Here is a 22,539-nt window from a genome sequence, read left to right on the forward strand (position 1 = left end):
TTTTGAGCTTGATGTGGAGGCAGAATGTGAAAATATTAACTAGGTAAATGTTCATTCAGATCATGGCAAAGAGACAGCTTTTTTTGATATGAAAATTATACCTTGCAACAGTTAGCTATAGCGCTTATAACAGAAGTGGGGATGCATAAATTAATATGGAGTTGTGCCCAGAATCTGGAAATGTTAAGTGTCACCAGAATGCTTGGAAATAGTGATCACAGTACTCTGAAATTCAATTTATAATGAATAGAAAATTTCCCAGGAAGGCCAGCAAAGTTTCATTTAATTTCAGTGGAAGTAAATTCACAAAAATGAGAGGCTTCATTAAAATAAAGTTGAAGGAGAGAGGGGTTGGACTAGATGACCCTCAGGGTCCCTTCCAACGCCACAATACTAGGATTCTATGACATGTTTGTAAGTTATTTAAACTTTAATTTATACCATGGATTAGAGAAGGTGTGGAACCATCCAAAGGATAACAACATAGTTAAATAATAGTGTGAAGGAAGCCATAAAAATTGTGGTGTGCGGTGAATTCAGATGAATCATGAAACAAAATGGGGCATTTTTAAGGGGTTCTGGGCTTGTTCAAGGCACCCTGAACTAAAGCAGGGGCCTGAAGCACTTAGTGGTACTTTGGATGTTAACTGGATGTTAAATTGGATGTTAAAAAAACGCTACAGACAAGGATCTGCTAAAAGCAAAACTAATGTATGCAAGCTTATCATATAATGAAAACTGGGTGAGATAGAAGAGCTCCATTGTGAATGAAGTAGAGAAGCTAAATGAATTATTTGCTCCAATATCCATTGTGGGAGATGTTGGAGAAAGACCCACATCTGAACCTTTGTTTTCAGGGAGGGCAGGTTGCAGACCCCTGCAATCTCACATCAAAGCAGCCTAGGGGACAATGGCAATAGGTTAATCAGCCTGTGCCAGAAGTTCAAAAAGTGTTGTGAAATATGGCTTCCATTCATACAGTTATTGGGAAAGTGCTCTCCAGGGCTGCAGTTGCTGGAATGTAAAAGCAAGCATTTTCATTTCCTGACTGTCTCCTTGTTAGTCAGCAGACCAGAGATATTAGTCATCATATCCCAGTGCAAGTGTACAAGAAACTGGTGCTTTTTCTTAATACAGCATTATATAATAGGGGAGATGTTTATTAGAACATATTTTAAAGTAAGTTAGGAACAAGATGTTTAAGAAGAGAGAAAATGTTAAATGTTTAGAAGTGAGAAAGTTGTAGTCCAGATGTGTTTGACTTGGAGAAGATGGGGGATTGGCAGGACTCATGAACTGGCCTGTAAATATTTTGCAAACAAGCTTATGGCGTTTTGGAACATTTTCCTTCACAATGCCAGGAAACAAAGTTCTTTGAACCTCTTTCTTTCACTTTTTTCCCGGCAGTAAGCAATGTTTTCTGGACTTGAGAGAACAGTACATAAGTTTGCAATTGGCATGAGAAATGTTTGCAAGCCTGTTAGTAGCCTCTTTCGTTCCTTGCCCTTTTCACACTACAGGAAGGAACGTCTAAATTTGCAAATTTGGACAGCAGCGTGAAAGAGAACCAGAAGAGAACTCAGAGGAGGCTTCAACTGCAGAAAGATATGGTGAGCCTTCTCCCTTTCATTTTCTCTGTGAGATAATCATAATATTAAGAAATTAAGATTTAGAGCAGAAGGTGCCCTTTTCTGAAGAGTATAAAAATAGAGCGATTGCAAAACAGGCTTGGAAATCTCCTAGTCCTGATGCGAATATAATGGTTTGGGTTTAGATGAAATTGAAAAACCCGTGTTTTCATTTCATGAATGAGCCTTCCCAATCCTTGGGCTCACATGCATTCTGTCCTGTTTCTTCCTCTTCCATGCCTGGGAGAAGATTGAAACCTCCTGCTTTTAAACCACAGCTCCCTGTGACATCAGAACTCAAGGAAATGTGGTTGATTTAAGCTGCAATTTGAGAGCAAGCCAGGATCGGAAACCATCCCCTTGGGAAACAAGTCAGAACTAGTATTTTGTTTAAAACAAATAAATTAATATAAGCCTCAGAAGTTAAAACATATACTCTGGGACCAAGATTATTTTATAGTACAGTACATTTAAAATCTGATGTGGGAGGAGGCATTGAACACAGTCAGCTTATGTTGAAATGACACCAGACACTATTTGGAAACTCATCTCTTGCCTTTTAAGTCTTCAGGCAGTTGGTATTTTGCTGTATTGCAGAGGTTCTGGGCAACCTTGGGTTCCTGCAAAGCTGGATCCGGTGATCTTCATGAAAAGATGGTAGAATGGATGACAAGCTTCCTTGGAGTGGAGCTTTTCAGCCACTACACTCCCCAGGCGTTACCCGGCCATTGGCTGGAGCTGATGGGAGTTGGAGCCCAAGAGTGTCCGAATGGCCATAGATTCCCCACTGCTGTCTTGGGTAGAAGTAAAGGGGAAAGCTTGTAATGTGCAGCCACGTTCTAAGAGGGCAGGAAGGTTCCTGTGAGGTTCCTATGAGTAGGCACTCAAAGCCTTGAAGGGCTTTGAATTGGACCCACAAACCAATTGGTAGCTGTTGAGGCTGAGGAAAGAGGGGTGACTTGTTTCTGCTGTCATCCTGTGCAGGGTGTAATGCAAGGCACTGTTCCTTATCTTGGTACTTTTCTGACTGACCTGACAATGCTTGACACAGCTCTTCAGGACTACGTGGAGGTAGGTTACACAACAGACCCACGAGCCTGCTTTCTGAACGTGATCGGTAGCCATTCCTAATAGCTGTGTGGGTTTCATTATAACAATCACCGGGGGGGGGGGATGCCAGAAGCAGAGGCAAGTGGAATCTTTATTAGGAAATAATTGGAGATTGCTATCAAATGGAATTTAAAGTGGGGAGTTCTCCCAACTATACATTTTATATATCAAAAATGCAGTTTGTTTTCAAAACAGGTGGGAAGGAATATTGGTGTCCTGGATTATATGTAAATTACTTAGTTGGAATACTCTTGTGAAATATTATTCTGAAAGCTGAGTTCTTCTGAAATCTACAGATTAATAGTATCCACATTAAGGTAGAAATACTCAGGACGCGGGTGGCGCTGTGGGTAAAACCTCAGTGCCTAGGACTTGCCGATCATATAGTCGGCGGTTCGAATCCCCGCGGCGGGGTGACCCCCCCGTCGTTCGGTCCCTGCTCCTGCCCACCTAGCAGTTTGAAAGCACCCTTAAGTGCAAGTAGATAAATTTATAGCGGGAAGGTAAACGGCGTTTCCGTGTGCTGCGCTGGTGCTGGCTCACCAGAGCAGCTTCGTCACGCTGGCCATGTGACCCGGAAGTGTCTTCGGACGGCGCCGGCTCACGGCCTCTAGAGCGAGATGAGCACGCAACCCTAGAGTCGGACACGACTGGCCCGTACCTTTACCTTTACTCAGGAGCCAATTCACATGGATAATTGTCCTCACCTGAGCATTGCAGGCTGTGGGATTCCACTTGGAATCCTGCAGCCAGTCTCCGTTCATATGAAGGCGGTGTTCGTGAGAACCAGCATCTCCACACAGAGCACGGCGGCCCAACTATTCCTACCAAGTGGGCTGCAACCCGTAGGTTGCACACTGCCATGTCACATGAGGGTGCAGTGGAGTGAGTCCCACATTTAATGGCTCCTCCCCAGCCCTCATGCTGCCTCCCCAGAGCCTACTAAGTAGGCACCAGGCTTTGGGAAGGAGGTGTGATGCTCTGGCAGGATCGTAGAGGTCTCCCACCTCCTTCCCAAAGCTGGGAAAGCACTAATTAGGCTTTGGGAAGAAGGAGGGAGGACTCCAGGACCCTGTCACAGCCCTCATGCCTCCCTCCCCAGCTTTGGGAAGGCAGAGCAAGGGCTGTGTGGGTCAAATGGTGGGCCTCCTGTTGAACCGCCCTGACATAGGGGCTTTACCAGTAGTGCAATGGAGGGAGGATGCAGCTCCAGGACTTTTCTTCAGAGCAGGGACTATGATATTGTCCACAGAACCACCAGCTTAGCTGAGGGTCCAGCGACTGAAGGAGGTGACGACAAGACTTCCAGTTGGTGGCAGATTGGAGTAGCCAGTATGGTGCCCTCCTCCTGCAGCCCCAGGGATGATGGGAGTTGTAGTCCAACCATATCTGTATTTTTTGTTTCTATGGAAGCCGCCCAGAGTGGCTGGGGAAACCCAGCCAGATGGGCGGGGTACAAATAATAAATTATTATTATTATTATTATTATTATTATTATTATTATTATTATTATATCTGGAGGGCTTGAAAGATTAGTCCTTTTGAAAAGCAAGGAAAAATGTGATCCTATAGCAAAATACATTTGAAAGCAGCTATTTTACTGTTAAAAACTGTATAATTATTAAATTGAGAACATATAGACAAATGGATTTTGAAACTAATCCTTCCTCTCTCTGTTTCTTGCAGGGAGGGCTAATAAATTTTGAAAAGAGAAGGCGGGTAAGTTTGCTTTTTCTTTACTGTCTTCCCTGGCTGATCTGCCCCTCATCCTCTTTTTGGCTTCAGAGGCAGTCAGGAGGTGACACAACTAGATAAACTTGCGAATGGAACTGCAAGGCAGCCTTCAGGGGACATCAGGCACAGCTGGGAAACTTCCTCCTAATCCAAACCTTTGAAAGCAATTGAGTGCTTCCCTACCCCCACCTCCATTCTGTTCTGATTACTTACACAAAGAAAAATCTCTTCAGATGCTTCCTATAAATTAAGTTTTGCTGTGTTAGGAAGACATCACTGAAGATATTCAGGGCACGCGTAACATTAAAAAAACCAAAAACAAAAAACAGTATTTGGAGGGGTGTGTGTGTTCCAATGCTTAAAGTGGATTTTGGATTATTGTATTTAAATTAGTTTTGGCTCTCTGCTTTCACCTCGCTTCTGCCCATGCTTGGAGCTAAGGATCACCCCTCTTGCTTTATAGATTCAGTGTTGGGGGAAAGCCCTGGAGGAAGCTTGTATTGCTTGCCAGAGCCTGGCTGACCTCTCGTCAGACCCCACATACACTGTACAGCACTTCAGCATAGCCTATGCAGCACCGATGGCCCCTTAGGTCCATTCATTTTGTTGAAGCAGCAGAGTTTGGGCACCTGTCAAAACCAGGCTTAATGCTATTGCAGGTGAATCTGTGTCGTGCCATCTTTAACTTCTCTGATTGTCCTGTAGTTTTCTGCCGCTCTGATCTGTTAGCAACTCTGTGTTTAACTTTGTTCCCGTATTAATAGTCTAATTATTTTATTTCCTTTTTCAGGAGTTTGAAGTGATTGCTCAGATTAAGCTCTTACAGTCTTCCTGCAATAGTTATTGCATGACTTCAGACAGAAAATTCATTCAGTGGTTCAAGAAACAGCGGCATTTAACAGAGGAAGAAAGGTGAGGTGAAACATTTCTATATGGTAGATTCCTCTCCCCATCCATCTCTCTCTCTCTCTCTCTCTCTCTCTCTCTCCTGTGTGTGTGTGTGTGTGTGTGTGTGTGTGTGTGGTGTTCCCATCCATCATAAAAGATAGCAGAACAAATATGTGTTTGTAAAACACTGGTGAAAGTACATGGCAATGTAAGAACTTGGAAATGTGCATACATAGTACTTGTCTGGCTCTGGTATTCATATATTTGTAAGGGACACAGGTGGCGCTGTGATCTAACCCACTGAGCCTCTTGGGCTTGCCGATTGGAAGGTCGGCAGTTCAAATCCCCGTGACGGGGTGAGCTCCCATTGCTTTGCCCCAGTTCCTTCCAACCTTCAGTTTGAAAGCACGCCTGTGCAAGTAGATAAATAGGTACCACTGTGGCAGGAAGGTAAACGGTGTTTCCATGCGCTCTGGTTTCCATTGCGGTGTTCCGTTGCACCAGAAGCGGTTTAGTCATGCTGGCCACATGACCCGGAAAGCTGTCTGCGGACAAACACTAGCTCCCTTGGCCTGAAAGCGAGATGAGCGCCGCAACCTCATAGTCAAATACAACAGGACTTAACCGTCCAGGGGTCTTTTACCTTAACCTTTTGTACCTTATATTGGTAAGAGGAGTGTACTTGCGCTCCCATTTCACCAGGTGGAAATGTTCCAGGGGTAGCACTACTGGGTTTAGTCTGGATGAAAGAGCACTAGAGCCTTATAGTGGCTTTGTAATTTGTTTTATTTGCAAGCAAGCAAACAAAACTTATTCAAAGTAGTGATGGAGGACGATTTTGTTCACGCTGCATTTTAAAGTGAACTAACCATATTCATACCTCCCAGACCAACACACAGATCAGATTGTAGTTGAAATAAATTTTTAAAAATAAATTAAAAAATTATCCAGTAGCACCTTAGAGACCAACTAAGTTTGTTCTGGGTATAAGCTTTCATCTGCATGCACACTTCTTCAGATACACTGAAACAGGCAGACTTCCGGTTAGCGCCAGCAGCAAATGGCCGATCTCCTCTGATCTCAGAGGGGATAGCTCAGCGAAAATCGGGTCCTGTGCGCTGCGGCGAAGCGGGGACCCTCAGAAATCGCAGGCGCGGAAGCCTGCGAACGTGGAGGCTCGGTGGGCACCTTGGAGCGCCCCCCAACCCTCGAGGAAGCCTTTTTTTGAGGCTTCGGAACGGAGCGGGGGAGAAGCGCGGTGCTGCGAGCGGATCGCTGCTTTCACTGAGCGAAGCCGTGTTGCCGTTGCTGGAGAGCGCTGACTTATTCCTGGAACATTTGGACTGAAATTTCAATCGTGAGTAGAGGAATTGGATTAAAAGAGCATTAATTGGATTGATTGGACTAATTGGATAAAAGCGGAAAGGTTTTAGCAGTAAAACAACGTTAAAATTGGCTACCGCGGTGGGAAGTGCAAACAGGAAGTCCGCTTCCCCGCATTGTATCCAGAATAAAGCATAGAGACTTTGAGCTAAACGTGGGAAAATTGATTTGAAATAAGTGTTTTCTTCTGACCTGAGAACTTTGGCGGAATCTACCTTTCGGAGGGATAAAGGGAAAGGTTTTGTTTGATTCTACCGGACTGTTTAAAGACTTAAAGAGCAATCTGTCAGTGAGACGTCTCAGCTGTCAAAAGCTGTCAGTGCTACTTGTTGGCTGTAAGGAAGATATATTGTGGCCAATTTCGTTGGGGAAAATAACTGGAAAGATACATTGTGGTCCTCCATCTTTGTCTCTCTACTTAGTTTCTCTTTCCTGTCATTTTAGAAGGACAGTAACTGGTTTGGTGGTAACAGTGTCCACCTAGTGGGACTCCCTGAAATTACAGTAAAGGAATTTTCCACTTGTAAACAGGAACAGCATACGTGGGAAAAGAATTTGACCTTCACTTTGTTATGGCAGATGGCCAGAAATCTCAAGACCCGTCAGTCTTGAGATCTGGGAAACCTTGGGTACACCGAAGGCAATCATCTGCTGGCCTGCCTGTATCAGCAACACAATCTAAGTCTAGTGGAATGTCTGAGGAAATTTTAGCCAACGCCTTGGCTAAGATTAATGAATCTATACAGCAACTTAGTACAAGGGTGGGGGAGACGAATAGGAAAGTGGAAGAAACGAATCAGAAAGTGGACATTGCTAATAGAAAAATTGATTTAAACACAGAAACACTACTTTAAGAATCATATTGTCAGGAAAGCATTGTTTAATGTTTGGGTGAGATATAAGGATTTGTTGGAAAGTAAAACACCAATGTGGCTGTCACCAATGGAGGCAAAGGCATTGAAAAAAACTAATATGGAGACAAATTGGCCAAAATACTGTGAAATTTTAGAAAAAGTTGGAGATAAACTAAAACTGCAGAGTTTTGACAAATTAAAAACTAAAGTCCGAGCTTGGCTTCATTATTATCAAATAAGGGAGGTTTTTAACCTAGATAAAAAGATTGGTTTCCAGGAGGAAAAATCCAAACTGGAAACGGAATTGTTAGAGCCTAAAACTAAAAATTTGTCAAGAATGTATAACCTGCTGTTGAAATGGAATACACAGGATGAAATGGTTAAGTCTGCTATGATTAAATGGGCACAAGATGTTGGGCATAATATTATGTTTGCTGACTGGGAACGGTTATGGACCACAGGTATGAAGTTTACGGCTTGCAATGCATTAAGAGAAAATATAATGAAAATGATTTATAGGTGGTACTTAACCCCAGTCAAGCTAGCCAAAATTTATCATTTGCCCGATAATAAATGTTGGAAATGTAAAGAAAATGAAGGAACCTTTTTCCACCTTTGGTGGACGTGCCCAAAGATCAAGGCCTTCTGGGAAATGATATATAATGAACTAAAAAAGGTATTGAAATACACTTTTGTGAAGAAACCAGAGGCCTTCCTCTTGGGCATGGTCGGCCAATTGGTGCGAAGGGAAGACAGAAATTTTTTTATGTATGTGACAGCAGCGGCAAGAATACTCATTGGGAAATATTGGAAGACACAAGAATTGCCTACCCGAGAAGAATGGCAGATGAAAGTGATGGACTATATGGAATATGAGATGACCGGCAGAATCCGAGATCAGGAAGAAGGGTTGATGGAAGAAGACTGGAAAAAATTTAAAATATATCTTCAGAAACACTGTAATATAAAAGAATGTTAGAAAAAGGTTGGAAAAGAATATTAGACCGTATTGGCAGACATGGTACAATGGAATAAGTAAATATGAAGTGTAAAATGAGGATAGAGGAGAATTAAATACTTTCGAATGTTAAAATAAGTAAAAGAAAAGAAGGTTAGAAGGATTTGCTGGAGATACGATTTAAACTAGAATACAAAGCAGGGAGGTGAGAGGAAGTCATGGAAATAAGTAAAAGGGGAAAAGGTTGTAAAGGTCTAATTTGATTTTTGTTATTTTTTACTGTGATTTTTTTTTTCTTATTTCTTTCTTATTGTCTGTTTTTTGTAAGATGTGTATGGTTTGTTTTTTCTATATTTTTTGTAACTTTAAAACTGGAATAAATATTATTTAAAAAAAAAATAAACACAGAAACACTAGACAACTTGGAGAAAAAGGTAAACAGCAATACGGAATCTATTCAGAAATTATTGCAAGACTCAAAGTCTATACAGGAAAAGACTGCTGCTGTGGAATTTAAATTGGGGCAATTGGAAACTGAGAAGGTACCAGACCTACAGAAAGAGATTGCAGAACGTAAGTTAACGTTGTCTATGATTGATCTCAAAGATAAACAAACCAATTTAAGAATTAGAGCTGTTCCTGAGTTGGAGAAAGGCACCTTGATAGACTTTTTGACACAAGAATTTGTGGAATTTTGGAAATTGGACTTGAAACAAGAGGATTTTAAGATTGTGAGGGCCTTCAGACTAGGGAAAGGAGGAAGAAAGATTAAAATAAGGGATTGTTTGATTACTCTTCGATCTAAAGAAGAAAGGGACAAAATTTTAGGCCTGCATTACGAGAAACCCTTGACAATTGTACAATCAAAAGTGGAAATTTTTAAAGATATACCAAAACATCTTCTGGACCTAAGACAAGATTTTGGAGACTTGGTGGCCTTGTTGAGAAAAAACAAAATCCTTTTTAGGTGGGAATTCCCTCAAGGTCTATCCTTTAGTTTTAAAGGAAGAAAGACTAAGATAAGATCAGTGGAGGAAAAGAACAAGTTTTTGAGCGCATATGAAGAAGATCTACAGAAAGGATTGGGAAAAGACACTGCGATACCGGATAAGAGTTTGTAAAAAAAAGCGAAACCAACGCCACCGACAGACATAGACAAACTTCTTGGGGCTGTTGGAGGAGAAGGAGAGTAACTACAAAATGACACTTCAAGTTTTAAGCTGGAATATTAATGGTCTGAATTCGTCGGCAAAAAGGGGGAGAGTATTTCATACATTGAAAAAAGAACATTTGGACTTGATCTGTTTACAAGAGACGCATGTGACAAGGCTACATCGGAAAATTTTGATAAATAAAAGATTGGGAGAAGAATTTATTTCATCGAACAATGTGAAAAAAAGAGGAGTAGTACTCTATGCGAAGGAAAGCCTGTCACCAAAATTTATATTTAAAGACGACCAAGGAAGATATATAGCAATTGAAATTCAGTTTCAAGGACAGAAGTTTTTGATAATAGGTGTATATGCACCAAATGAGGGAAAATCAGAATTCTTTAAAAAATTGCACGAAACTCTCCTGGATTATTTCGATTACAACATTATTTTGATGGGAGATATGAATGGAGTAGTGTCTACAAATATGGATAAAGCCCAAAGACAAACGGTGACGAAAGATGGAAGACTACCAAAGACATTTTTTGAAACGACTGACAATATGGATCTTGTGGATATTTGGCGAATAAAGAACCCCTTGGAAAGAGAAGGAACCTTCTTCTCTGAAGCAAATATGACATGGACAAGAATAGACCAAATCTGGATAACTAGAGGACTGGCCCCTAAGATAAAAAAAAGCGGTGATTTGCCCGAAAATTTGCTCTGATCATAATCCAGTAAAGATTGAAATGATATCAACACCAATTGGAGCTTTCAGATGGAGGATGAATGACTCCTTGTTTAGGAATGAGGAAATTATTAAAAAGGCCCAGAAAAATTTGAGAGACTATTTTGAGATAAATATGAACACTACGACAGAAAAAAGAGTGATTTGGGATGCCAGCAAAGCGGTGATGAGAGGATTTTTGATACAACAAAATGCAATTAGGAAAAGATATCAAAACGAGAAGAGAGAAAAAATTTTGGAGAAAATTAAGGATGGAGAAAAAAGACTGAGGGCGAAACCGAACTCACAGGAGATCTTAAAAGAGATAAAGCTATACCAAGTACAATATATGAAACTGATGAATCAGGAGATAGAATGGAAGGTCAAACAGATGAAACAAAAGACCTTTGAATCGGCAAATAAGTGTGGGAAATTACTGGCCTGGCAAATGAAAAAAAGACAAAAGCTGAATACGATTACGAACTTGGTAGTAGAAGGGAAGAATATACAGAATCCTGGAGAGATTCGGAAGTGCTTTCAGAATTATTTTAAACAGTTATATACGCAGGAAACCCAGAAAGAATTAGACATTGATCGGTTTTTGAAAAATAATGGATTACAAAAAGTATCTCAAGAGAGCAAATCAATATTAAACTCTACAATATCTGATCAAGAGGTGGAAGGAGCCATTCAGAATATGAAATTGGGCAAATCTCCAGGACCGGATGGTCTAACTGCAAAGTACTACAAATCTTTGAAAGAATGGTTATTGCAACCGTTGAAAGAACTTTGCAATGAAATACTACGGGGAGGAAAAGCACCTGAGTCGTGGAAAGAAGCATACATCACACTTATACCAAAAACTGAAGTGGAGAAGACACAGCTGAAGAACTACCGTCCCATATCCCTACTTAATGAGGATTACAAAATTTTTGCGGAAATTATGGCTAAAAGATTAAAAAATGTATTGGTAAAAGAGATTCATAAAGGTCAGGCGGGCTTTCTCCCCGGGAGACATCTGTCAGATAATACGAGGAATATTATCAATATTTTAGAAAAACTGCAAGTTAATATCAATACCAAAGCTGTTTTAATATTTGTAGATGCAGAGAAAGCGTTTGACAATATTTCTTGGAGTTTTATGAAGAAAAATTTGCAAGGGATGGGGGTAGGCCAAAGTTTTGAAAATGGTATAGGTGCAATTTATTCGGAACAAAAAGCTAAGCTCATTGTGAACAATGTAGTTACAGAAGAATTTAAGATAGAGAAAGGAACAAGACAGGGTTTCCCAATCTCCCCATTGCTTTTTATATCGGTCCTGGAGGTTTTGCTCAATATGATTAGAAAAGACCAATTGGTTAAAGGTATACAACTCGGAGCCAAACAGTACAAATTGAAAGCTTTTGCTGACGATTTAGTCTTGACATTACAGGAGCCAGAAGCCAGCACAAAAAGAGTATTACAATTAATCCAATAATTTGGTCAAGTAGCAGGTTTTAAATTGAACAAGACGAAAACTAAGGTATTAGAGAAAAACCTTACAGAGATTGATAAAGAGAGGTTTCAGAAAGAGACAGGATTAACAATAGTTAACAAAGTGAAATATTTAGGGGTGCATATGACTGCTAAAAATGTGAATTTGTTTAAAGATAATTATGAAAAATGTTGGTCAGAAGTGAAGAAGGATTTAGAAACATGGTCAAAATTGAAGCTATCATTGTTGGGCCGAATTGCTGCGATAAAGATGAATGTATTGCCTAGAATGTTGTTTTTGTTTCAAACATTGCAAATTGTGGATAAAATGGACTGTTTCAAGAGGTGGCAAAGAGATATTTCCAAATTTATCTGGCAGGGCAAAAAGCCTAGAATAAAATTTAAGATATTAACAGATGCGAAGGAAAGAGGGGGATTTGCCCTGCCAGATCTTAAACTTTACTATGAATCAGCCGCATTTTGCTGGCTGAAAGATTGGCTACTTCTTGAAAACGTGGACATTTTGGATTTAGAAGGCTTTGATAATGTGTTTGGATGGCATGCATATTTATGGTATGACAAGGTTAAAGCGCATAAGGCCTTTAAGAACCTTATTGTCAGGAAAGCATTGTTTAATGTTTGGGTGAGATATAAGGATTTGTTGGAAAGTAAAACACCAAGGTGGCTGTCACCGATGGAGGCAAAGGCATTGAAAAAAACTAATATGGAGACAAATTGGCCAAAATACTGTGAAATTTTAGAACAAGTTGGAGATAAACTAAAATTGCAGAGTTTTGACAAATTAAAAACTAAAGTTCGAGATTGGCTTCATTATTATCAAATAAGGGAGGTTTTTAACCTAGATAAAAAGATTGGTTTCCAGGAGGAAAAATCCAAACTGGAAACGGAATTGTTAGAGCCTAAAACTAAAAATTTGTCAAGAATGTATAACCTGCTGCTGAAATGGAATACACAGGATGAAATGGTTAAGTCTGCTATGATTAAATGGGCACAAGATGTTGGGTATAACATTATGTTTGCTGACTGGGAACGGTTATGGACTACAGGTATGAAATTTACGGCTTGTAATGCCTTAAGAGAAAATATAATGAAAATGATTTATAGGTGGTACTTAACCCCAGTCAAGCTAGCAAAAATCTATCATTTGCCCGATAATAAATGTTGGAAATGTAAAGAAAATGAAGGTACCTTTTTCCACCTTTGGTGGACGTGCCCAAAGATCAAGGCCTTCTGGGAAATGATATATAATGAACTAAAAAAGGTATTGAAATACACTTTTGTGAAGAAACCAGAGGCCTTCCTCTTGGGCATGGTCGGCCAATTGGTGCGAAGGGAAGACAGAAATTTTTTTATGTATGTGACAGCAGCGGCAAGAATACTCATTGGGAAATATTGGAAGACACAAGAATTGCCTACCCGAGAAGAATGGCAGATGAAAGTGATGGACTATATGGAACTGGCTGAGATGACCGGCAGAATTCGAGACCAGGAAGAAGGGTTGATGGAAGAAGACTGGAAAAAATTTAAAATATATCTTCAGAAATACTGTAATATAAAAGAATGTTAGAAAAAGGTTGGAAAAGAATATTAGGCTGTATTGGCAGATATGGTATAATGGAATAAGTAAAAATGAAGTGTAAAATGAGGATAGAGGAGGATTAAATATTATCGAATGTTAAAATAAGTAAAAGAAAAGAAGGTTAGAAGGATTTGCTGGAGATACGATCTAAACTAGAATACAAAGCAGGGAGGTGAGAGGAAGTCATGGAAATAAGTAAAAGGGAAAAAGGTTGTAAAGGTCTAATTTGATTTTTGTTATTCTTTATTGTGATGTATGTTTATTCTTTGTTGAGTTTTTTTTTTCTTACTGTCTGTTTTTTGTAACATGTGTATGGTTTGTTTTTTCTTCTTTTTTTTTGTAACTTTAAAACTGGAATAAATATTCTTTAAAAAAAAACAAAAACCAGATACACTGAAACAGAAGTCCCCAGACCCTTATATAACAGTCGTCAACAGGTTTACCATACCCATTGAGTCAATCACCCAACTCCTACTACCCTTCTGATAAAAACCCCACCCCACCCTCCCACTGTATATAAGGGTCTGGTGACTTCTGTTTCAGTGTATCATGCACACGAAAGCTTACACCAAGAACAAACTTAGTTGGTCTCTAAGATGCTACTGGACAATTTATTTATTTATTTATTTATTTTATTTATTTCGACTGCATCAGACCAACATGGCTCCCTACCTGAATCTAGATCAGATTGTAATTATTGTTGGATGTTACAATGCAGTTCTCAGCTCAAAGAATATGACACTTGAAATTGTTGTTCTTTATTAGATTGTGAGCCTACAAGTAGGGACTTGTTTACTTTTATCTGTGTATGGTACAATATTTAGTAGGTTTTAGATACTATTTTATAAACTCATCCAATAATGTCTATGGTGTGCAGGGGTACCCAGACTGGTCCGGATCTCTTCCTGATACCTGCCTGTGCTCATTCACATGTTATCTTGATCAGCTACATAGCTGCTCCCACTCTGCCCTGGTCACATTGATATCTGCTCCCCATGGGGTTATGATGGATCACATGGTTACATACCACCCTGGCTAACTTTTAACTTAGACCCCAGAGAACATGTCCTATTTTGTTCAGATGAAGTGCATAATAAAAGGAATTACTGTGCAGCAAAAAAATGCAACTCAGTATTTATGCCATTTGCCTTAAGTAATTTTAATAAGAGTAATTGTTTTGTTTTTGTTTTTATTATGTAATTTGAGTTTTTATCTTGCATTTTTATGCTGTAAACCATCCTGAGATCTATGGATGAAGGGCAGTGTACAAATTTATTAAATAATAATCATGCATAGCCAAAACGTTGCTTTGATTCAGGTACTTTATTTCACGTTTAGCAAGATTTTAATGTAGTCCTAACTCCAAAGTGACCTCCATTTTGCAGCTATGCCCTCTCCTGCGAGGTGGAGGCAGCTGTTGACGCAACGACCACATCACCAAAACCTCGGAAGAGCATGGTGAAGCGGCTTAGCCTGTGAGTACGGCTTGAGGGCGTTGGTGTGGGCTTGGGCAAACAGCACTATGAATAACCCCCCTCACCTCCAGAGAGGAGCTCACTCACACCTTCCTTTAGCCTGGTGTGATGTGGCAGCTAAGCCAAGGTTTGGTTTCTGGGATCATGGTTAAGCTCCTTCCTCCTTAACCACAGCCTGTAGCCAAAGAACAAACCTTGTGCATCTGTGCTAAACTATGGTTTAGCTTATAGAATCATGCAAGTTACTCACATTTACTTAATTCCATTTAAAAAACAAGCCTTCAGCCATGCATCTGAGGCGAGGAAGGACCTGCATTTTTAAATTTTTTCAAAACCAAGACCATCATGCACCCAAGTTTCAGCACTTTAAAATCCCACTGCTTTAAGCCTGTGTTTAACTCTCCCTTCACATAAGGGGGCTTTAAAAAATAGAACTGCAACATCAATTCATTGAATTAAGGGATCAAAAATGTCCCCCAATTACGGTAATCAGGAATTTCCCTTACCTGTGCTGCACCTTGCTGCATATGCAGCTTTAGTTGAGCGTTGTAATTGATTAATCATCTCAAATGATGGTGGTGATGATGTGACTAAAATGTCTTTGCTGAAACAACAGCCTTCCATAAAGGTGCATAACTGCAGCTGGCTTGCATTCTAACTTGATTGATCCAAGAGGCAATGTCCTAATGCACAAAATTTGCTTGAAGAAGAGGAAACCTTGAGTTAAAAACATTTTGGGAATCTTGGCGTTTTGAGGCCCAGTTGTGTAAACACCCACAGACGTCTTTTGCCATTTTCTCAGTGAACATATGACATGCTTTGTGACTCAACAAGCCTCCCACAGCCCTTCAGGGGCTCAATAAAACTCCTGTTTTCTACCTGCTGGGAACTGCAGAGAAACCAGGATGGTTGTCAAGGCTTCTTGGCAAGGCACCATGTACCAAGGCAGGGCTGGACTGCATTTTGCCCGGTAGGCCATAAGTTGTTATTTCTTTTACAAAAATGGTTTTAGCAAATGAAGAATAAACTGAAGATGCATAGTGCCTATGTTTAATTACGGGAGGCGAGGAAAATAGCCATTTTTACAGATTTTCTCTGTTTGGTGAAGAGTCTGGGATTTAGCTTATTCTACAGTGTTCCCAGTAATGGTTCTGTATTTCCTTGTTTCATTACACTCAGTTTTTTAATAAATCAACTGTCATATTGTCTCGCTTCTCATAATCTATGTTAGTCTTATCATTTGGACACCTTTCTAGACCACAATAATGCAATCATCTAGTGCAGGAGCATTGATTTTCCTGCAATTATTATAACCAATTGCCATATGGGCATGTTATCATTTCTCTGTGTTCTAAGAGGACATGATCTTTTACAAAACTCAGTAGTGGATTTATTGGCAGAGTATATCCTGCAATGCAGTCAGTTTCACCTAATACAACACTCCAGAACAATCTCATTTTAGGGGATGACCAGAATATATGTATTCATAACTTTACATCTCCAACAGACACAGTTTGAATCTTAACAGATATGATTGTCTAGCTGGAGTTCAGTGTCACCTAAAAATAAGTTTTTCCCCCTTTGAGTGTGATACTGATGGTTTGTTGAGGAGAATGTCTCTGGCCTAGTAGGCCACCAGTTGTACAGGCCTGTTCTATAGGGCTTCAGTTCACACCATATTAAATCTCACTTCTGAATGTACTGTTTGGAGATACAAGGGCTTGTGCATAATAGCAGTATCTGCTTTATGGGTGGAGTTATCTGAGGATACCTTAGACGTGTTCAGCATCTCTACTTCCCACCAGCACTTGGTGCCCTTTCATTTCCTCACTTGCTTTTCGCCAGGTTATTTCTGGGATCTGACCTAATTGCCAACAGCACCCCGACCAAAGAGCAGCCCAAGTCCACGCCAAGCGGGAGCTCTGGTGAAAGCATGGATTCCGTCAGTGTATCGTCTTGTGATTCCAACCATTCAGAGACTGAGGACATCTGCATCTCTCCCACAGACACTCCTGATGAGCCCCAGAAGAAAGTATGTATTTGCCAATGTCCAGAGAAGACCGCTCTTAATTTCTAGTGGGGTGGTGAGCCTATGGGCCTGCCAGCTCCTGCCTTCCCCCTCAAAACAGCACTGGGCTGAGGGGAGAGGTTTAAATCGCTGCTGTGGTGCCTGTGTGAGAGCGGTGTCTGTTTATGTTTGGCAGTCAGTGTGTGGTTGAAGGAACTGCAGAGAGGCCACACCGACTGTGATAGGATGCTGCTTTATGTTTTGCCCATGCCCTCTGCCTGCATGTGGCTCTTCAAGGGTGGGCCTTTGCATGTGCATGTGTCCCCCAAGCCAAAATGCTTCAGCCACCCCTAATTTGGAAGACGTTTCTTGGGACTCATCAAAGGTGCTTTAAAGGCATGGTGTGTAGGCCACCCTCTGCGTAACTGAACGGACAGTGCTGAATTCCCCTGTTTTCTCTTGTTTCCATCATCTTCCTCCTTGTCTCAATCCCACCCCAACTTTTTTTGCTGTGCATCTTGTGGCATTGTAAAATTTATGAAAGAGCCTCAAATAGTTGAGCCCTGGGGAAACTCTAAGGCTTCTGTTTTTATGGACAATGGCTAAGTTTCCAGCTATATACAAAGCCATGCCTACTGAAACCCCTAAAGACCTGTGCAAGATGCTCTCCTGCAGGTGGGAGAGCTCCTTTGCAAGATAAATGCAAATGTATACATTCTTCCAAAACATCTTTGAATCTGCTGCCATCTGCTGGCCTGCTCTTCTAAATGCAGGAAAGAAATTTGCAGTGCCCTTTAATGGGCACATACAGTGTTGATAGTTTGTAATTATTGGATAATTATATAAATCCAAAAGCCATCTTAGCTTCTGTAATGGCTCTTCTCCAGGCAAAAGTTTAATATGAATGGTAATTAGAGATATAGGTCTAAAGGGCTCAGTAATCATTTCTCCCTTCATCTTAGAAGAACAGAAGGTCAGTGTGAACTTTCCATCTACCAAAGAAAATGGTGATATTCACTCATTAGATGGGTTGGCAGGAAAGCATTTTTACAGAGCCTACTAAATTCCCATAAACTTGTTGGTAAGAGCAGTGACATTTTTAAAATAGAAGGAAGGAAAGCCCACTTCTCATGGGAGAGTCCTCTGTTGAAAAACTCTTACCATCATCAAGTTCTTCCTGAAGATTACTTGGAATCGTCTTTCATGTAATGTGAAGCCATTGGTTCAAGTCCTACCCTTGCTCCATCTTCCATGTGACAGCCCTTGAGATATTTGATGATGTCTATCATATCTCCTCTCCTCCAGGCTAAACATACCCAACTCCCTCCAGCATTCTTTATAAGACTTGGTTTCCAGACCAGACTGGATCATTTTAGTCACCCTCCTCTGCACAAGTTCCAGTTTGCCAATATCCTTCTTAAACTGTGGTGCCCAGAGCTGGACACAGGACTCCAGGTGTGAAGGCAGCAGGACTAACACTTCCCTTCATCTGCACATAGACTTACGTTGATGCAGTCTAGAATAGCATTAGCTTTTTTTCCTGCTGCATCACACTGTTGACCGATGTTAAGTTTGTGGTCTATTCAGACCCCTAGATCCTTTTCATATGTATTGCTAATAAGCCAAGTGTCCCACATCTTATATTTGTGTATCTGGTTCTTCCTGCCTAAGTGCAGAACCTGACACTTGTCCTATTGAAATTCATTCTGTTAGTTTGGGCCCAGTTCTCCAATCTGTTAAGGTCACCTTGAATCCCAATTCTGTCTTCTGTGACATTAGCTACCCCTCCCAGTTTGGTCTCTTCTGTAAATTTGATGAGCACCCCCTGAATTCCTTCATCCAAGTTGTTTATAAAGATGTTGAACAATGGGCCCATGACAGAACCTGCAGCACTTGTCACTTTCCCCCCAGGATGGTGAAGAACCATTTGTGAGCACTCTTTGGGTTTAGTCAGCCAACCAGCTACAAATCCAATAGTCCAGCAGCATCTGGAGGGCCCACATAGCTGCCTCAGTTGAAACAAAAAGAAAACCCCCCCACAACAAACCTGGAATGATCAAGGAACACCATGAAAATAGTGCTCTCTCATTTCTGCTTGCCATTTTTGTGCTGTACACTAAAACATGGTACACAGAACGTCTCATGCAGTATATTATGGGACCACAATAAGATGGGGTCTCTAATATGTGGCACCACCCATTTTCTGTATTTCTGGAAACCCATGCCCTTTTTCAGATGATACGTCTGCCCTGAACTGGAGTGGATCCCAGACTTATGCTCTGTCCCCTTTCACTGCACATACAAGGAAATGCTTACACAGGGAGATCCTGCTTTCCAAAGTACATGGATTTTCCAGTGGTAGTCATTACCTCTGACATTCAGTGTGAAGCAAAGGGCAGGAACCTCAGATCTGTTCTTCATTTTTTTCCACCGCTCCACAGTTAGCAAGTTGTGGTTTTTGAACAGGTCCTTAACATCAAACGTTAGTAAAATGAATATTCTTATTTTGTGATTTCCCCCTTAGCTCTCTGAATCCTCCTCCTCTTGTTCCTCTATCCACTCGCTGGACACGTCTTCATCAGGGTTGTCATCCTTCACCAATGCCCTCTCGTCTCCTCCTTTACTGGCCAGCAACCCCAGAATGCACAAACGCTCCATCTCAGTCACCTCCATTACCTCAACAGTCTCGCCTCCCGTTTACAATCAGCAGAATGAAGACACCTGCATCATTCGCATCAGTGTAGAAGACAATAATGGCAATATGTACAAGAGCATCGTGGTAGGTAATGAATGTCGGGGTGGCTTCCTTCCGGGTCGCTTTCCGTCCAGTCAGTGGTGGACTTTTCATGCAAATAGCCCCAGTTCAATTCCTGGCATCTCTAGGTAGGACTGGATAAGACTCCCTTCCAAAACCTTGGAGAACTGGATGGACCAGCAGTCTGACTCTGTAAAAGGCAGCTCCTTATGTCCCTACATTCTGTGCTTAACTTAAACGAAGACGTTCTGTCTGCATTTGTTGATTAGGTATAACTTTGCTGCACGTTCCATTAAAAAAAGTCTCCTTGCCTGCCTCCAGCTGATTGGTGGCAACAGAACGCAGCCACACCAGGACTGAGAAAGCAAAAAAGTCAAATCTTTTTCTCTCTCCCCTTGAGGAGCAAAGTTGCTATGTGTATTTTCAAGCTCTTTTAACAAACATTTTGTGATTGTGCTGTGAACCGACCTAAGATGAAGGGCAGGAAACTACTGCTGCTACTGCTACTATTACTACATCATCATCATCCCAAAAAATGGTGAACCAGCAGTCTGGAGTACATAGAAAGCTGCATCTTAAAAGGAGTTTCCACAGCAGCCACTGAGGAAGGCATTCCCTCTTCTGTGCACAGAACCAAGCTCTGCTTGCTGAACAAAGCCACTTAACAGAAGAGAGGTTAGATAAAAATCTAAGAGATAATTAGTGTTTTCTAATTAGTCAGAAACTGGCCTGGGCCAGTTTTTCAGAGACCTTGGATGCTGTGTTTTCCCTAGAGTGAAACTGGAAGCCTCACATGTACCCATAGCCACCCCCCAGCACAAGAGATCTTGGGGGCAGTTGCAGAATATCCCACTCAGTATTGCCTGCCAGCAGCTGGCCTTTCCCTTTGCTCTCTCAGTCAGGACTCAGGGCTGGGACTGTGCTTTCCAGGTAGTGGCCATGCTGCTGGGAAATCCTGCTGCATGGGATTACACCAGTGTCCACAAAATGACAGAATATAGGGGGAATAGATAATGTACAGCAGGGATCGGGAACCGTTTTGGCCTTGTGGGCCAGAATTTTGCCTCTCCCCACCCCACAGGCTAGCTGTGACAGGTGGGTGGGAGCACCCACCATAATGATATCAGGTGATGGACAGGTGAGTGAACAGGGGCGGGGCATGGTATGCAAGCAGGCTTGAACTCATCAGCTGATGTGCAGGGAGTTCAAGCCTGCTTTTCAGTCATAGGACCCAATGGCATCCCTGCCTGCTCTGTATGTGTTGTCACATATAATAGGTGTGATTAGGGGGGAAATGACCTTGTGAACTAAATGGGGAGACTTGATGGGCCACATTTGGTCTGTGGGCCGAAGGTTCCCCCCACCTCCAACAAGGTGACTTAATTTCCCAAACCACACTTTCCTGCCATAGTTTGGTAAGCATTTGTTTGAACAGTGAAGAGCTAGATTGATGTCATATCCTTCCATAAGCACTGGCTCCGGAAACAGACTTGTTTGTGGGGACGAGAGCATCTACACTGGGATGCGATCTTTTCTTCTCAACAAAGTGTTGTCACAGGTCACTGCCATCTGAAGGTTTAAGCCATAGCTGATATTTCATTTCAGAAACAGTCATTTTAATACCTTGTGTGCTGATAATAGGGAACAGATAATTAAATTCTGCTTCTGAGAGTATGCCGGCCTTAATGTAAACTTTTTTCCAGTTGACTAGCCAAGACAAGACTCCTGCCGTCATCCAGAGAGCGATGCTGAAACACAATCTGGAGTCTGATCCTGCAGAGGATTATGAACTGGTGCAGGTCATCTCCGAGGACAAAGGTAAGGAAAACAGCACCTTGTGGGTGCTGCCTTATTCTGAAGGTAGAGGAGGGCCTGCACTACACCACTCCTACGTGAGAGATGCACACCAGAATGTGTTGCCCCTGGTCTAAAATGATGCACTTATCCACTCTGTACTTTTATCCTTGATAGGATGAATGTTCTTTTTATGGTGCATCTAATACTTGCTCAAGGTTTCTTATCAAGGAGAGCTCCAGAGATGATCAATCAATGTAAAAGATTGTGCTGTGCCCCAAGAAACATAGCTAATTACAGATTATGCATGTGAGAAGAGGCAAAGGCTTTGCCTACATGTTCTATTCCATCACCTCAAAAGTAGGTATAGCCTTGACTGGAGAATTGTGAAGCTCCCTTCCCTAGAAAGAGCAAGAGATGGTGAGGTGGGGGGAGAATCAGAGACAGACACTAAGGAAAGCAGGAGCTCTTCTCATTCAGTCTCTTGTTTCTCACTGCTTGTGATACCTCTTAAGTCACCAGCTAGCGATGTCTAGGGGTTGAGAGCAGGAGCAATGATTTCACAGGTAGGCAGGCCCCCTTTCCACAATGGGCAAGTTCTGCAAGACAAAATGAATGGGTTGCCATTGGCAGGGATGGAGAGCACAGCTTGCTCATTCAAAGAAAAGAGGAGACACCAGGGTGAGGGTTGAAGCTAGATAGCTGCAAGAGTTCTGACCACAATGGGATCTCCTGGCATCTTTCGTTCAGAGGTTCAAAGCCTGGGGAAGGAGGCAACTTGCACCAGGGCTGCAATGCTGGAAGAGAGGCCCACAGACCCTTCTGTGTGTAATTCGAGCAATCAAAATATCACACTCTCGCGCCTACCTGCTACAAGGGCAAAAAAGGAAGTGCTCATGTAGTAAGGGATCATAGAGGGCTGGTCCCTGCACTATAGGGGCCATTCACAGGTCGCCCTGCTTCTCATTATGCTGGACATTTTCCTATTAGCTTCATAGCGC

At 41.6% G+C, this 22,539-nt stretch overlaps 1 protein-coding gene across 6 annotated transcripts in view; it reads left to right on the forward strand.

Annotated features, from left to right (window-relative positions):
* Positions 1-22,539, forward strand: part of RGL1 (ral guanine nucleotide dissociation stimulator like 1) — a 135,896-nt gene that overhangs the window by 110,234 nt on the left and 3,123 nt on the right. For all 6 annotated transcript variants that reach the window (XM_081012131.1, XM_081012133.1, XM_081012132.1 and 3 more), the window contains 8 exons: positions 1,521-1,610; positions 2,613-2,699; positions 4,425-4,457; positions 5,263-5,384; positions 14,892-14,981; positions 16,827-17,013; positions 19,514-19,768; positions 21,448-21,562. In XM_081012131.1, coding sequence (XP_080868257.1) covers positions 1,521-1,610; positions 2,613-2,699; positions 4,425-4,457; positions 5,263-5,384; positions 14,892-14,981; positions 16,827-17,013; positions 19,514-19,768; positions 21,448-21,562 — 979 coding nt within the window. The remainder of the gene's footprint in view (positions 1-1,520; positions 1,611-2,612; positions 2,700-4,424; positions 4,458-5,262; positions 5,385-14,891; positions 14,982-16,826; positions 17,014-19,513; positions 19,769-21,447; positions 21,563-22,539) is intronic.

The sequence above is a fragment of the Podarcis pityusensis genome, assembly GCF_964106645.2.
Source record: "Podarcis pityusensis genome assembly, chromosome: 6".
In the NCBI taxonomy this organism is placed as follows: Eukaryota; Metazoa; Chordata; class Lepidosauria; order Squamata; family Lacertidae; genus Podarcis; species Podarcis pityusensis.